Here is a 17,588-nt window from a genome sequence, read left to right on the forward strand (position 1 = left end):
GGATTTTGCAGGTACTGACTTGTAACAAATTTAGTTGTTGGGAGTTACCAATTTCTGTGGCTTTTCTGCTTATTTGCAGATGAATTGGGTAATTGCCTGAATCATAAACACTTCTAGACCATAATGTTGCAATGTACTTTTTTTACCCCATCATTGTGACCTGACTTACCCATGATGTGGCTTTTGATTAGTTTAAAATGAACATAAAATAGTTAAAATACTCAATGCGAAGTAAGTACTTAGATTGTGGAATAGTAATTTTGGAAAAATGAATATTCTTGTATTAAATTTGACAGGTACCCTATTAAAGCACTCAAGTGAAAAAGTTTAACAGGCTTTAGAAAGCCTCACATTTGATTATGCTACTTTGTGTCTTTCCTCACTTACCTAGAAGTTTCATCATTCTATAGCAGTCCCGAAACACTTTATTTTTCTTAACTACCATCTTTGTTCTGGAGAAGTATGTTAAACTTTGAGTAAACTTGTCAATTATTTTCTCCCCTCTTTAGACTTGTCAATTATTTTCTCCCCTCTTTAGACATAGTCATCTAAATAATAGCAAATAAGAGCTATTTGGCAATATAGCAACCCATAAGTTATAATTGTAGACTAAATCTTACAATTTTTTTTTTTGACCCTCTATCCTGTTGGGTTGGTAGGAAGGTTATTCTGAGGTTGTGTTCACCCAATTCCAGCTTGGGTTGAGGTGCTAGAGGTGGATACTGTGCCAGGATATTGGGGTGAAGATGCAGACTAATCCTCAAGACATTTGCTAAAGTGACTATTGAAATATCTTTTATTGTGAGGATGGTCTTTCAGATGTAGCAACTTCCAGCCACATGACCATGTGGTGTTTCTATGCCAGGCTTAGGGCAGAGGCATCCGTAAGCGTGGCTCTGTACTTACCTACCGAGAAACTGTACACAGCTATGTATGGTTTTGCTTGGGCTTTTCTAGATGCTTTGTTGGGAAGCCGCTGTAGCACTACTCCCTTTCCCCATTTATGCAAGTATTTATGCAAGTGCAAACATGCATACAACATACTTTATTTAAACTAAGGAAATCGTTCTCACTTGTTGGTAAGCCCCTCACTCTCTTTTTCCCTGTTCCTCACAAACATTTTATCTGTACTCCAGTCAACTCATTGTCTTTGCTGTGCATTCAAGACATTTTCTGTTTATCCACACTCCTATCCCTGATTATATCTGTACACTAGTTTCCGTAAATATTGTGCAATGTAGAAGTAGAAAAACAGGCTGTTTCTTCTGCTTTGCCACATCCCTCTTCTGGGGAAATGAACACAGAGTCTGTTAGCTGTTTAACAGGCGGGAGGTGGGAGGAGGGAACTATCAGGAGAAATAATTTATCACACTTGCCATTAGTAATTCTTCTGAATCTGTACTTTAACAGTTTTTTTCAGTCTGTTAACTGAGCTTCACAAGATTTGCAAACAGGCCACTGCATGTACTTTTTACCTGCTGCTTGCTAAAATAAGACTGGTGGATAATTTTGTGTAGTCGGGAAATATGATAATTCGTAAGTCATCCGCTAGTGTTCTCAACTACTGCTGTATTCTTGAGGCATGGAACACACTCTTCAGAAACCTGTTTTACAGACACAGTTTAAAAACGAGTCTACAAAGATTCTGATACAACCGCCCCGCTGCTCCTCCGTTCAAAAAGGACTACCCGACTGAAAATTTTTTTACAAGTTTACTTAGTTCTATTTTGAATAGGTAGAATAGTCATATGGGTCAAAATTCAAAAAGTATAAAAGAATATAGACTGAAAAGGCTTACTCTTTTCTCCCAACCACTCTTTCCTCCCTCCACAGAGAACCAATGTTAAATTCTTACATCCTTCTAGAAAGTTTTAAAAATATCTAAGTACAACATACATTTCTTCATATATACAACATATGCATATATGTATGTGTATAATGCATATTTTCCCCTTATTTATACAAATACATAGAGCTGTTCTGAACTTCGGTTTTGAGCTCACCAGTATATTTTCAAGGTCTTTCCATATCAGTACCTAAAGAGCTTCCTCATTCATTTTTCTAGCTGCATATTATTCTATTGTATGGATGTACTTAATTAACCAATTCTTTACTTTCATTACTGATTATTTACGTTGTTTCCAATCTATGTTATTACAAACAAAGCTACAGAGAACAATCTTGCATATATGTCATTTTATAGAGGTTTGTATATTATAATATACAAAGATGTATATGTATAATTGTATATTATACAGAGATATGTTGTCCTAAAGACATATAAAATTACTGGAGTAAAGAACATATACGTGCATCATTTTAGCAGATACTGCCAAACTGCTCTCCGTAGAAATTATAACAATTTACTCTCCAAAACAGCCATGCATGAAGAGTTTCTGTTTATTCACAGCCACAGCATCAGAGAATGTTATACAACTTTTTGATTTTTGTCAGTTGATGAAAAAATGATACCTAATTTCTCTGATTATTAATGGTATTGAATTGAGCATCTGTTCATGTTTTAACATTTACAGTTTTTATTCTGCAATTGCATTTAACTTTTTATATTTGGGTTTGGATTGCTGGTCTTTTTTTTTTTTTATTGGTTTCTAGGAATTACTTGTATTAACAGGAAATTTTTCCTTCTGATGTTTCTGAAATAAAACATCCAAAGGTATGTTTTATTTAAAAATTTTTTGTCATTCAATTTGACATTTTATGTTGCTATGCATATATAGTAGTATGTGTGTTTACCTGTATACAGTTGTCCCTGAGTATCTGTGAGGAATTGGTTCCAGGACCCCCTGTGGATAACAAAATCTGGATCCTCAAGTCCTTTACATGAAATTGGATAATATTTGTATGTATATGACCTATGCACATCCTCCCATTTACTCTCTGTAATACCTAATATAATGTAAATGTTATGTAAATAGTTGTTATGCTGTATTGGTTTTGACTGACATTATTTTTATTGTTGTATTACTTTTATTTTTTTTTCCAAATACTTTTCATCCAAGGTTGGTTGAATTCCAGGTATGGAACTTGTGGATAGGAAGGGCTGACTGTATATAGTAGAAATTCTGTGTCTTATATGGGTCATGAATTTTTGTATCGTGGTTAGAAAGGCCTTTATCTCTTCAAGGCTATAAATGACTTTTCCAGGGATTCCCTCTACAATTTTATATTTAGATTATTTGGTACATTTTAGAATTTAGTCTGGTATAGGGTACCTGGTATGGATCCACTTTCTTTTCCTTTTTGTAAGTGGTCACCCCATTGAATTAGTAACATTTTTTATTAATCTATTTGGGCCTTCTTCCGCCTTCTTCCAAATCTTGTATTCTGCTTCGTTCTGTTTGTTTGTTTGTTGTTTGTTTTTGAGAAAGAGTTTCACTCTGTCGCCCAGGCTGGAGTGCAGTGGTGCTATCTCGACTCACTATAACCTCTGCCTCTGGGTTTAAGTGATTCACCTGCCTCAGTCTCCCGAGTAGCTGGGGTTACAGTCATGTACCACCATGCCCAGCTAATTTTTGTATTTTTGGTAGAGGTGGTTTCGCCATGTTGGCCAGATTGGTCTCAAACTCTTGGCCTCAAGTAATCCTCTTGCTTTGGCCTCCCAAAGTGCTGGGATTAGAGGCATGAGCCACCACGCCTGGCCCTGTCATCTATTTGTGTATCAGTACACACTGTTGTAGGTATTCAGTTCCTGTAATATTTCAATATCTGGTTGGAGTAGTCTCTATTTTTGCTTATTATTTCATGTGAATTTTAGTATTAACAATTATTCTTCCAAGAAAAATATGCTCACATTTTCAGTTTGAATTCTGATGTTACCTCCTTAAAGTGGTAACATCTTATTTATTCAAAATAGTTATCACAGTATATGGTTATCTCGTTAATTTAGTTACATGTTTTATTATCTTTCTGTCCCACTAGAATTACTTCATGAAGACAGCTATCTTTTTTATTTTGCTCACCGCTATATCCGCATCACCTAGCACAATAACCAACACATAGTAGCCCCTCAATATAGATTGAGTGGATGAATAAGTGAGTTAATTCATAAAATTTTTGAAAACTTGACATCAAAATAAAACTGTACTTCTTACTAAAAGGAGTTGGCCACTTAAATATCAGTATTTCCTGTCTTCCTATAACCACAAGAGCATTCATTGTTCTTTTATTATTCTTAATGGGTTATGAATAGTATCTGAAAACCTTTAACTTACTCCTTTCTTTTTCTTTTATGTCTCCTATTCTTCTTCTCAACACTTTTTCCTTAAGTCCATTATACTATTGTTCTTTTGACTTGACTTCTGTGAGAAAATACAGTTCCAATCTCAGTGCAAATAAAATCTAGGGTCCCACACATTTGTAAATCAGGAGGCAACTTTTGTTCATATACTGAGCAAGGTTAAAGAATCAGAATAGGTTTATAATGTTCATAAGAAAACTGTAAAGAGGAGATACCCCCAAATTGAGGCATGTTTCAAAAGTGCATGGTGTGGAGTGAAAGGAATCACTTAGTACTAAGTAATAAAGATAGCAAGGTATGATTTATGAAATTAAATGAAAAATCTGATGACCTTTTTTTCTTTTTTGAAACAGGGTTTCATTCTGTTTCCCAGGCCGGAGTGCCGTGGTGCAATCGAGGCACATTGCAACCTCAGACTCCTGGCCCCAAACCATCCTTCCACCTCAGCCTCCCAAAGCATTGTGATTGCAGGCATGAGCCACCTTTTCTGGCTTCAAGACATCTTAAGAGTCTTAAGAGTCTAGTGAAATGTTATAACCATGTTTTCTGTAGTTGAATTTCATAAAACTGAAGATGTTGTATTCTTGTTGAATTTACCCTTTTTTCCCACATATTATCGTTTAATTAAAATATTCAATGATATGACTTCTAGTTGTGCCTTAGTAATGTATACTTATTTCTACATAAGTTAGCTTGCAGTAAGTTCAAATCTTATAATATCAGGTCCATATAATTTAGAAGATGAGAAATATGATATGAACATGAGAATACTGGTTTAATTTAAATTGTTTTGGTGTTAATAATTTACTTTTTTCCCCTCTCTTTTCCTGTTAAGGATTCTGGACTCTACTTATAATATCCCTAACTGCTGGATTCTCCTGTTGCAGCTTTTCTTGGACAGTGACTTACTTTGATTCTTTTGAACCAGGAATGTTTCCTCCTACTCCTCTTTCACCTGCCAGGTTCAAGTAAGTATTCCTGTTTCCTGTTTATTTTTTAAATGCATTTCAACACTTGAAAATACTAAAATACGTAGAAGCAAGAGGCTGATTGCGAAATATGTTGAGGCTCCAGTCTTTATAAAACATAGGACTTTTCAGCTTGTAGGCCCAGCCTTTAGATACATGAGAATAATATTTAAAATTCTATATCTAGGTAATGCTTTGTTTTCTAAAAACTGAAATTCAGGGGATTATCTTAGAACTGAGAACCTTTGATGGGTATTTGTCCTTTGGAATGGAATTTGATTTAAAACCGTTTATAAAGGCAAAATTAATGCTAACAATTTGAAAGTTTTACTAGGTTCATACATGGTCAGACTTACAAGAACATAATAATTGGATTGGACTTTTTCTTAGGATTTTAACTTTGTGTTATAATTAGCAAGCATTTATGGCACCCAATTTATATGTCTGGACCAGATTGGATGCTTTTCATAGTGGAACAGTATTAAATTTCTTTGGGCTATATTTTCCATGTTTCAGAGAATTTTAGAAAATTCAGAAGTGTTCTAATCTAGTTTATTCATGCCAGGAAAGTTACAATTTTAAATATAAATTCCAAAATAAGAACATCTAAGATCTCTAGTTTATTCTAGAAATTTGGGGGGACATGAAGACAGGAAACTAAATTATATTAAATTTATGTATGTTATTCTTATACTATTGTTATTACTACCACCTCTAGCCTACCTCATGGACAGGTTGTAGAGATAAAAACATTTACTTGAGAGACTTTATAAATGTGAAGTTATACCAGTTATAGTTATTAATAATCATTGGTACTACTGGCCTTCATTATTAGTAAACTCCCAATTTTTTTTGTCTTATAACTATATCTTTTAAAATTTTGGCTTGACTTCAACTGAAATGTGAATTTGTATATAGGTATGTTAATGTGTATATATATATTTTTAATGTTTTAATCCCTATCTGTATATGAAACATAAAATCATATGCTTTCCAACAAATTTTAGTTCTGTGTTTTTGAGGTGGATAAATAATAATCTAAATTGACTAAGAGTTAAGCCTACCATTACAATGCCATCCCGTAGTTTACATGGGTACCATTCAATTAGAAGTGTACTTTAATAACAGGTATAAGTCTAAGGTAATGAGACTCATTTCAGAAATCACCAAAAAGAAATCATATTTTTTCCTTATATTTATATCTCACTTCCCTGAATTCTAGCCACGCATTTCTTGCTGTTTAATAGACCTTGCTACCTGGATTTCAGAAAGCATTTTGCACTTAGAGTGATTAAAACTCTAGTCTTTGCTTTGAAGCCATCAGTATCCACCCATTTCACTCACCAGGGCTTGAAATTCTTATTCATTATATTTGTCCCTTCATGAAGTCCATTCCTTCCTGACTTTTTAAATGTCATTAGAAAGCTTCCTGTTAGCATTTTCACTGTTTTTGTACTATTTAAGGCTAGTGTACTTGACTTCTTGGCCTTCTTTCCTCTAAGTTTTCACTCTTCTAATTCACCCTATATACAGTCAGCCCTCTGTATCCATGGGCTCCACATCCTTTAATTCAACCAACCATGGATAAAAAATATTTGGGAAAAAAAATTAAAATACAACAATAAAAAGTAATGCACATAAAAAACAGTAGAACTATTTACACAGCATTTACTTTGTATTAGGCATTATAAGTAATCTAGAGATGATTTAAAGTAGAGGGGAGGATGTGCATATGCTATAGGCAACTGCCATGCCATTTTATATAAGGGACTTGAACATCCATGGATTTTGGTATTTGTGGGAATCCTGGAACCAATCTCCCAGTGAATACCAAGGTATAACTGAACTGCTGTATTTCCATTAACAAAAAGAGATCTAGCCCTCTATTGGTTAAAAGCCAGTAGCTTTCCTATTGCCTTTAGAATAAAGTCCAACTCTTAAGTATAGCAGAACAGTCCTTCCCCAAATGACTCTACCCTACTTTTCCAACCTCAGCTATTTCCCTACTGCACCCTATATTGTAGTCACATACCAGATTAGCTTGACATCCCCCACATAAACTATGCAATTTTGAGATGCCATGATTTTACTCTTACTGTTCTCTCTTCCTGGAGTATCATTTTCCCTTTCACCTTCTCTTTTACCACCATCACGATTCATTAACCTTGTAAATGTAAGAAGCCTTTGGGGTTAGAGAAGGTTTTAGTATTCTCTTAAAGATCTGCTATTCTGAGGGCATTTAACTAATTTTTTAAAAAATTATCTTTGCATTTTGTATTAAATTAGAATCAATTTAGTAAAGGGCCTCAATTTTCAATGTATTTATTAGTGTATTAGTCTGTTCTCATGCTGTCTAATAAAGACATACCCAAGACTGGGTAATTTATAAAAGAAAGAGTTTTAATTGACTCACAGTTCCACATGGCTGGGGAGGCCTCACAATTGTGGTGGAAGGCCAAGGAGGAACAAAGGCACACCTTAAATGATGGCAGGCAACAGACGATGTGCAGGGGAACTGCTCTTTATAAAACTGTCAGATCTTGTGAGACTCACTCACTATTATGAGAACAGCAGCATGGGGGTAACCACCCCCATAATTTAATTACCTCCCACAGGGTCCCTCCCACAACACATGGGAATTATGGGAACTGCAATTCAAGATGAGATTTGGGTGGGCCACAGCCAAACCATGTTGTTATGCCCCTGACCCCTCCCAAATCTCATGTCCTCACCTTTCAAAACCAATCATGCCTTCCCAGCAGTCCCCCAGATTTCAGCATTAACTCGTAAGTCCACGGTCCAAAGTCTCATCTGAGACAAGGAAAGTCCTTTCTGCCTATGAACCTGTAAAATCAAAAGCAAATTAATTACTTCCAAGATGCAGTGGCGGTTCAAGCATTATAAATACACCCGTTCCAAATGGGAGAAATTGGCCAAAATAAAGGGGCTACAGGCCCATGCAAGTCCGAAATTCAGTAGGGTAGTCAAATCTTAAAGCTCCAAAATGATCTCCTTTGACTCCATATCTCACATCCAGGTCATACTGAAGCAAGAGTTTGGTTTCCATGATGTTGGACAGCTCCGCCCCTGTGGCTTTGCAGCGTACAGTCTCCCTCCTGGCTGCTTTCACAGGCTGGCATTGAGAGTCTGCAGCTTTTCCAGGCACATGGTACAAGCTGTCAGTGGATCTACCATTCTGGTGGCCCTCTTCTCACATCTCCACTTGGTAGTGCCCCAGTGGAGACTTTGTGTGGGAGCTCCCACCCCACATTTCCCTTCTGCACTGCCTAGCAAAGAGGTTCTCCATGAGGGCTCCACCCCTGCAGCACACCTCTGCATGAACATCTAGGCATTTCCATACATCCTCTGAAACATAGGTGGAAGTTCCCAAACCTCAGTTCTTGACTTCTGGGCACCTGCAGTCCCAACAACACATGTAAGCCACCAAGGTTGGGGTTTGCACCCTCTGAAGCAACAGCCTGGGACGTACATTGACCCCTTTTAGCCACGCCTGGGACACAGAGTACCAACTCCTGAGACTGCACAAAGCAGCAAGGCCCGTGAAACCATTTTTTTCTCCTAGGCCTCCCAGCTTGTGATGGGAAGGGCTGCTATGAAGACCTCTGACATGCCCTGGAGACATTTTCCCCATTGTCTTGGCAATTAACATTTGGCTCCTCATTGTTTCTGCAAATTGCTGTAGCTGGCTTGAATTTCACCTCAGAAAATTGTTTTTTCATTTCTGTCACATTGTCAGGCTGCAAATTTTCCGAGATTTTATGCTTTGCTCCCTTTTAAACGTAAGTTCCAATTCCAAACCATGTCTTTGTGAATGAATACAACTGATTGCTTTTTTTTTTTTTTTGAGACAGTCTCGCTGTGTCACCCAGGCTGGAGTGCAGTGGCACGATCTTGGCTCACTGCAAGCTCCACCTCCCAGGTTCATGCCATTCTCCTGCCTCAGCCTCCTGAGTAGCTGGGACTATGGGCACCCACCACCACGCCCAGCTAATTCTTCTTGTATTTTGGTAGAGACAGGGTTTCACCATGTTAGCCAGGATGGTCTTGATCTCCTGACCTCGTGATCCACCCATCTCGGCCTCCCAAAGTGCTGGGATTATAGGCGTGAGCCACCGCGCCCAGCCAAAACTGAATGATTTTAAGAGCACCCAAGTCAACTCTTAAGCACTTTGCTGCTTTGAAATTTCTTCCACCAGATACCCTGAATCATCTCTCAAGTTCAAAGTTCCATAGATCTGTAGGGCAGGGGCAAAATGCTCCCAGTCTCTTTGCTAAAGCATAGCAGAAATCATCTTTTCTGTTCCAGTTCCCAATAAGTTCCGCATCTCTGTTGGAGACCACCTCAATCTGGACTTCATTGTCCATATCAATATCGGCATTTTGGTCAAAGCTATTCAACAGGTCTCTAGGAAGTTGCAAACTTTCCCACATTTTCTTGTCTTCTGCACCCTCCAAACTATTCCAGCCTCTCCCTGTTACCTAGTTCCAAAGTCGCTTCCACATTTTCAGGTATGTTTACAGCAGCACCCCACTCTACCAGTACCAATTTACTGGATTAATCTGTTCTCACACTGCTAATAAAGATATACCTGAGACTGGGTATTTATAAAGGAAAGAGGTTTAATTGACTCACAGTTCCATATGGAAGGGGAAGCCTCATAATCATGGCAAAAGATGAAGGAGGAGCAAAGGCACATCTTATGTGGCAGCAGGCAAGAGAGCATGTGCAGGGGAACTGCCCTTTATGAAACCATCAGGTCTCAAGAGACTCACATACTATTAGTGGAACAGCCACATGGGAGTAACCACCCCCATGATTCAGTTACCTTCCACCAGGTCCCTCCCATGGCATGTGGGGATTATGGGAACTGCAGTTCAGGATGAGATTTGGGTGGGGACACAGCCAAACCATATCAGTTAGTAATTATGTTTTTTTGTTTTTGGGTTTTTTGAGACAAGGTCTGGTCTGGTTCTGTTATCCAGGCTGGAGTACAGTGGTGCGATCTCAGCTCATTGCAACCTCCACCTCCCAGGCTCAAGTGATCCTCCTGCCTCCGCCCCTAATGAGCTGGGACTATAGGCATGTCACCATGCCAAATAATTTTTGTGTTTTTGTAGAGACAGGATTTTGCCACGTGCCCCGGCTGGTCCCAAACCCCTGAGTTCAAGCAGCCTGCCCACCTTGACCTCTCAAAGTGCTGGGATTACAGGCATGAGCCACTGCACCCAGCCTAGTGGATCCAGTTTTAATATGAAATGGTGTCATATTAGAGCCTTAGATTATGTACTTATTAATCTCTGAAAATGGTTTTGAAGTGTATACAAAATATATGTTGTATATGCACAAATGAATACAAAATATAAATAAATACAAAATATACACGTTCATTTCTATAAATACAAAATATAAAAGATGTGTATTTATATTTGTGTTTGTATATGTGTATATATTTGCATATAAATACAGAATATATATACACATAAATATGTATAAATACAAAATAATGCGTGTATATATATATTATGTAGTCCTGGCTACTGGGAAGCTGAGGCAAAAGGATTGCTTGAGCCCAAGAGTTTATTATACAAAATAATGTGTATATACATTTTGTATTTGTACAAGATAATGTGTACGTATATACAAATATAAATTATATATATACCCAAATATAAGTGAAATATTTACACACACACAAATACAAACGAAGTTGAGTTTTATCGTCAAAACCCTGCCCTCTAGTGTTTATGGAAAATATGCAGTTACTTCAGAAATGTCAGATTAAGTATATTCTCTATGTCACCAGTAGAGTGAGTCCTTGTACAGGGAAACAACTCCGCATTTTGAGAAAGTTGAAATCTTCAGACTTAATATTTTCTTTGAAATCAAATTGATATATTTTATCAATGTGCGACATCATACTTTTATAAAAATATCTTTGTGACAGGTTATGTGTTTTCTCACCTAAAATAAGCAATAATGTTAATGAAAGCATTTTTCCTAATTATATAAAAGTAATTCACATTCTTTGTTGAAAATTCCAAAAAAAGAAAAAGAAAAATGGAAATAAGGAAAATTACTGCTGACATTTTAATGTATATTTTTCCATTCTTTATGCATATTTTAAAAAATCGAAATTGGGATCACAATGTATATAGTTTTTTGTAAGAGAGTAAATCATATCTAGCTGGTTTGTTAAAATAGTAGTCTTTTGCTATCTCTGCAGACTTAAGTACCTGGGTTTTGGTTTGTTTTGTTTTTTTAAACAGAATAGTTGAAGTGGGAAAACCATTTGAGAAGACCATATTTACTGTGACTATCAATTGTGTTTCCCTAGAAACAAACCCCTCAGAGGAAGAATAAAAGTAACATTCATTACTGTTTAGTAAATATTAGGTGACATATGTAATGAAATCATCAGTTTGGATCAATAATTCATAAGAAGAGGTTGAGATCAGAAATAAAAGCATTTTCTTATATTAAAATCTTTTTATGTTTACTGTTATATATTTATTAGATAAATCTCAGCAACTTTCACTTTTACATAAGCACAAGATGTTTAGGAAATACAAGATAGAGAACTTTGCAAGATATATTTCCGGATAGGTACTTAATGGACTTCAACAGGTATATTTTTTGGAAAGATGGTTCCATGTATTCCACTTTGCTAAGTTAAAAGATATACTGCAATATCACATATATAAACTTGTCAATTAGTAAGCTATCCTTTTCTTGGTGTATTTAATCCAGTAGACTGGATAGAAAGTCTTGTCTTGGTTGTTATTAAAGGTTTGTTAACAGTGTTAAAGAACAAGAGGCAGAGGCAGTAAGTTTAGATTTTGGGGAGTATCTAAATAGGCATTCCCATTTTTGACTATGTTATAATTCATTATCCTGCTTCTTCTACACTACCTACTCAACATCTCCAGTTCATTTCTCATCACTTTTCCCTGTTCATTGTCTGGGTTTTGTGAGTGATTTCCAAGAGACAAATATAACAGTGTATATATAGTCAGTATTTAACATTTTGGTTATTAGCTTTAATTATAGTTTTCAGGAGTTAATGCATCTCACTATGTTACCTACCCATGGAAAAATACTGCATACAAAGAAAAGCTAGAACTTTAAAGAATCATGGGCTGGGCATGGTGGCTCATGCCTGTAATCCCAGCACTCTAGTAGGCCAAGGTGGGAGGATGGCTTGAGCCTAGAACTTTGAGACCATCCTGGGCAACATAGTGAGACACCGCCTCTACAAAAAATTTTTTAAATTATCCAGGTGTGGTGAAATGCGCCTGTATTCCTAGCCACTCAGAGACTGAGGCAGGATTGTTTGATCCCAGGAGTTCAAGGCTGCAGTGAGCTATGATCATGCCACTGCATTCTAGCCTCAGTGACAGAGCAAGATACGCTCTTTAAAAATAAAAATAAAAAAGAACTTTGGGGATCGTTCTAGGCTTGGCCAGTGGCAGCAGAACTTTTAAGTCCTTTTGATTGGGAAAATATTAGTTGTGGATACTAGCTGTGCCTTACAGTGTGTTTTCCTGAACAAGTATACCTTTTAAGCTAATATTCTAGGATTTCTAGGGATGTCTTAAGAGAGTCCTATTAAACATTATGGGGGAACTAATGCCCTCCTAAGCCACCCATCTCTTAGGTTTTACTATTAGTCTGGTGTTTCCATTTTTTAATAAAGAAACCAAGTCTCAGAAGTTTAAACCACTGGCACAAAGTCAAGTAATTTGCAAGTAACATAGTTTGCAACTGACTCTATGTTTATTTTTTTCCACCGTGCTAGCTAACTTATCTCTTCTGCATTATGAAATTAATCATCAGTAAAAGGAATTTCACTAATTGAAATAGCATCATTTTATTGGTGATTAACAGGCATTCTGAGCTTTTGCTATGTGGCAGTTTTGCCCCCACAATATTGCTGAATCAAAATCTGTTCTTAACATCAAACTTTCTCTGTCTTCTCCATTGTCTTCTCGTAGTACCTGTGTTCCACTTTAAGACTGCACTCCACATTTCACATCACCTATGCTCAAGCTTCATCTAGTGGTGAAAGTATGTAGCTGCAGGTTCATAGTTATTCAGTGTGCTAGAAGTAAAAACCACTCTGATAATAAATGTCACATCTAGGATAGAAATGTTACTCTATAGTAGTAAGTTTAGTGGAAAAATGATAACATGAGTGATGCGTCTTATTGCTGACATGAAAAAACGTTCACTATTTAGATCAAACGTCAAATTTAACAGCACATACTGAACCTTCACAGTAGGACATTAACATTGTAGGAATACAAAACCTGGGGATTCCAAAATAAGTCATTCTTGGCAAGTAAAGTTGGTTTATTAATTTTAAATCTAGTTAATTTGCATAACCTAAGTATACAGAATACAGTGGCAAGTACCCCTAGCATGTAATGATTTCCGTAGCTGAAATTATTGTGATGGGAGTTACTATGCCAAGAAAGCTCCTTAATAGGTCTATTATTTTATGCTAAAGATATCCACAGATATTTCTTTCCAAGGAGGAAAAAAAAATCAATGCTTGTGTTTAAAGTTATGAGGATAGGCCAACTCTGTAAATGGAAATAAAGTATTGCTGAAAATTTCAGATTACTAGCTTATGCTGATCAAAGGTATATAAAAGTAAGATTTCTGGTGAATTAGATATCTGAATCCAAAGCTTGGATTGTTGAATCATCTAGTGAGAAACTGATTTTAAATGATTTTCTCTCTCTTTTGAGATATGCTATAGAAATAACATGTCTTGCAGTCACAGCATTGTAGTTTTTGGAGCATGTCTCAGTTCTTAAATCTTCAATTGACTTCTATGCTAAGAGATTTCTTATCCTGAATCTTATAACTGAATATGAGTCTTTTGGGGGCATAGACTGAATTGTTTTGAAAATAAATCTCGGCCGGGCGCGGTGGCTCAAGCCTGTAATCCCAGCACTTTGGGAGGCCAAGATGGGCGGATCACGAGGTCAGGAGATCGAGACCATCCTGGCTAACACGGTGAAACCCCGTCTCTACTTAAAAAAAAAAAAAACAAAAAAACTAGCCGGGCGTGGTGGCGGGCGCCTGTAGTCCCAGCTACTCGGGAGGCTGAGGCAGGAGAATGGCGTAAACCCAGGAGGCAGAGCTTGCAGTGAGCTGAGACCCGGCCACTGCACTCCAGCCTGGGCAACAGAGCGAGACTCTGTCTCAAAAAAAAAAAAAAAAAGGAAATAAATCTCTACCTTGAGTACAACTCTTTGTTCAGTTTAATGACCTTAAATATCTATGTTTATGCTAAAAATATTTTTTTAAAGGCATCATTTAAAATTTTCCTACATAGCTTTTAAAAGAGACCAAAGCCTTCAAAGTCATCTCACAGATAGTCATTTTGAATTATTAGAAGTCAAGCAAAATTATTATATTTTTATTATAACTAGACTCAGTTTTAAGTTACAGTATTTGTTCTTCAGGTGTCCTTTGAATAATTACATTTGTGCATTTCCTAGGCAGATTGGAAGACACTGTTGAATGTCTATTTTATAAAAGTCAACATAAATTTACTCTTATATTTTTAGAGAAGTTTGAAGTTTGGTATCTCCTCTTTCGATGTATTATTGGTTGTGTTTATCAAATAACCCTGTATGGCTTATTTGATACAGAGTTCATGGTCAAAATGCAGGGAAACTTCACAGTTACTAGTGTTATATCATGATTTCTAGGCATATGCCAAGGTAAAGAGTGGTGTCTTTTTTTCACAAATGCCTGCTTAAAATATAATCCATGAGATTAGATTGGCAGTTTGCATTATTTCACAGTTAATATACAAATCAAAGGGTATCTGCTACCTTCCTCATGCTATCAGTCTTTATTGTCTGATCACTATGAATTATCTGTCTTTCTATTTCTTCTTCTTCCAACCACAAATAACATTTGATAAATACCATACACTCAATTTTAGAAAATATGCTTTTAATTTAATTTTTATTTAATGTAACATTATGTGCATCCTTGTTTAAAAAAATTGTATTGCCTTACAATGCAATCTGGAATCTGCAAAATAAATTATAAGTGAGAAAGAAAAGGGAACAAGTTAATTTTAGTTTGAATTAATTTTTGGTAAATTGTTTTTATTAACTATTTTAGAGAGAGTAACGTGATCTGTTAATCTTTTACATGTGTTACTTTCTATGTAAAGTGTTCTGTATGTAATTAGATGCTAACATTTGTGTGTGAGAGCATGTTGTTAACTGTAGTAGGGAGCAACAGATAGTAAAATACTTTGACACGCGAATTTCCTGGAACATTCAGGATTCAGGATTGGCATCCTGTATTATAATATTACTTTTCTATTCAACATTAATTTGGGTCTTTAAAATATTATTATTAGAGTTTTCTCTGACTTCTTCACATTGAGGGTTATGAAGATAGAGAACAAATAAAACAGTTAAATCATAATATGCAATTCAAGAAAAGGGAACAAGTTGATTTTTGCTTGAATTGCTTGAAATTTGAAATTTCCAGCAGCACTCGATTTTCTTTAATACAGTTAGCCTATCCTCATAACTAAATATAAGCATTGACTTTTCCTCCTTGGAAATAAGTATCTGTGGACATCTTTAGCATAAAATAATATACAAGTGTTACAGGTTCTTGACGGGCAGATATATAAGCCTTGGAGATCAAAAACAGTGGGTTAGTTAGTAGTCAAATTAGAAATTTCTTTTCCATGCAGACTAGATTTAACATTGAGCACAATGAAGTGACTCTACTACTTTGATAACAGATTCTGGAGAGCTGCCTCTTTGTCAAATCAGATTCTTTATTTCCATGAACTAATGAAACAGATGTCAGATGGCTAATTGCAGTAGGAGAGAAAGGCTACTGACAAAAGAGATGGATCAGAAACTTGGCCTTGATATTTGAGTATCATGAAATCTCATTATCTGGGGACTATTCAGAGCCATCAGTTACAGTGCTGTCACTATTAATGAATATATTGATGGCATTGCACTGCAACTTCTTGAAGTAAAGGGTTAAAGTACATGCATATCTTGTAAGATATATTTCATTACTGTTCTGAATGGAGATGTACATAGATGTAACAAAATCCTCTTAAGAAATTGTATTAACTATTGGTTTTGTTTTCATAAAGTGATACAGCTAATGAGTGTTTGCTTTGTAGCCTTTTTTTTTTTTTTTTTTAAAGACAGATTCTCACTTTGTTGCCCAGGCTAGATTGCAGTGGCATGATCTTGGCTGACTACAACCTTTGCTTCCTGGGCTGAAGCGATCCTCCCACCTCAGACTCCTGAGTAGCTGGGACCACAGACATGCGCCACCACATCTGGCTAATTTTTGTATTGTATTTTTTATAGAGACGGGGTTTCGCCATGTTGCCCAAGCTGGTCTCAAACTCCTGGGTTCAAGTGATCCACCTTCTTTGGCCTCCCAAAGTGCTGGGATTACAGGCATGAGCCACCTTGCCAGGTTGCTCTTGCTTGTGCTATTTACAGTGTTATAAATGAGTAGCTGAAAAGGCACAAGTATCCCTATGCCCAGAGCAATACTGATAAGAAATACTTGAGAGACAGTGCTTGCCAGTTTTGTACTTGGAACCCTTTTTGTTTAATAACCTATAAATTACCAGAGGCAGCTTGATACAATTAAAAAGGGTATTGAAGTCAGGAGACGTAGCTTCCAAATCCAGCCCTACCCTAGCAGAAGGACATTTGAACAAGTGAGTTAGTGTATCCAAGCTATAACTTCCTCATCTCTAAAATGGAGTAAAAACAATGGTACCCCATAGGCAATAAGTGTAAGTTTACTAAAGCAACAGATATGTCTGATGATAAAGCAGATAGAGTGTCAGAGGTTTTCTTAAGGGTTTTTGAGCTAGAAGTGTGAGCATGGACTACGACAAGTTGCCAGTTATCTTTTCTTGGATAATGATTATTTATCCTGGGATTTTATTTTTATTTTATTTTATTTTATTTTATTTTATTTTATTTTATTTTATTTTATTTTATTTTATTTTATTTTTTGAGATAGGGTCTTGCTTTGTTGCCCTAGGCTGAAGTGCAGAGTGGCACAATCATGGCTCACTGTAGCCTCAACTGCCTGGGCTCAAGCAACCCTGCTGCCTCCACCTCCCAAGTAGCTGGGACTACAGACGAGTGCTGCTATGCCTGGCTAAGTTTTTTATTTTTATTTTTATTTTGTAGAGATAGGGTCTCACTAAGTTGCCCAGGCCAGTCTTGGAACTCCTGAGCTCAAGCAATCCTCCTGCCCTAGCCTCCCAAGGCACTGGGATTACAGGCATGAGCCGCCACGCCCAGCC

General features: G+C 36.6%; 1 protein-coding gene across 2 annotated transcripts in view; it reads left to right on the forward strand.

Moving 5' to 3' along the window:
• Positions 1-17,588, forward strand: part of ARL6IP6 (ARF like GTPase 6 interacting protein 6) — a 42,599-nt gene that overhangs the window by 11,936 nt on the left and 13,075 nt on the right. For both annotated transcript variants that reach the window (XM_007964976.3, XM_038002119.2), the window contains exon 3: positions 5,094-5,226. In XM_007964976.3, coding sequence (XP_007963167.1) covers positions 5,094-5,226 — 133 coding nt within the window. The remainder of the gene's footprint in view (positions 1-5,093; positions 5,227-17,588) is intronic.

The sequence above is a fragment of the Chlorocebus sabaeus genome, chromosome 10, assembly GCF_047675955.1.
Source record: "Chlorocebus sabaeus isolate Y175 chromosome 10, mChlSab1.0.hap1, whole genome shotgun sequence".
Classification (NCBI taxonomy): Eukaryota; Metazoa; Chordata; class Mammalia; order Primates; family Cercopithecidae; genus Chlorocebus; species Chlorocebus sabaeus.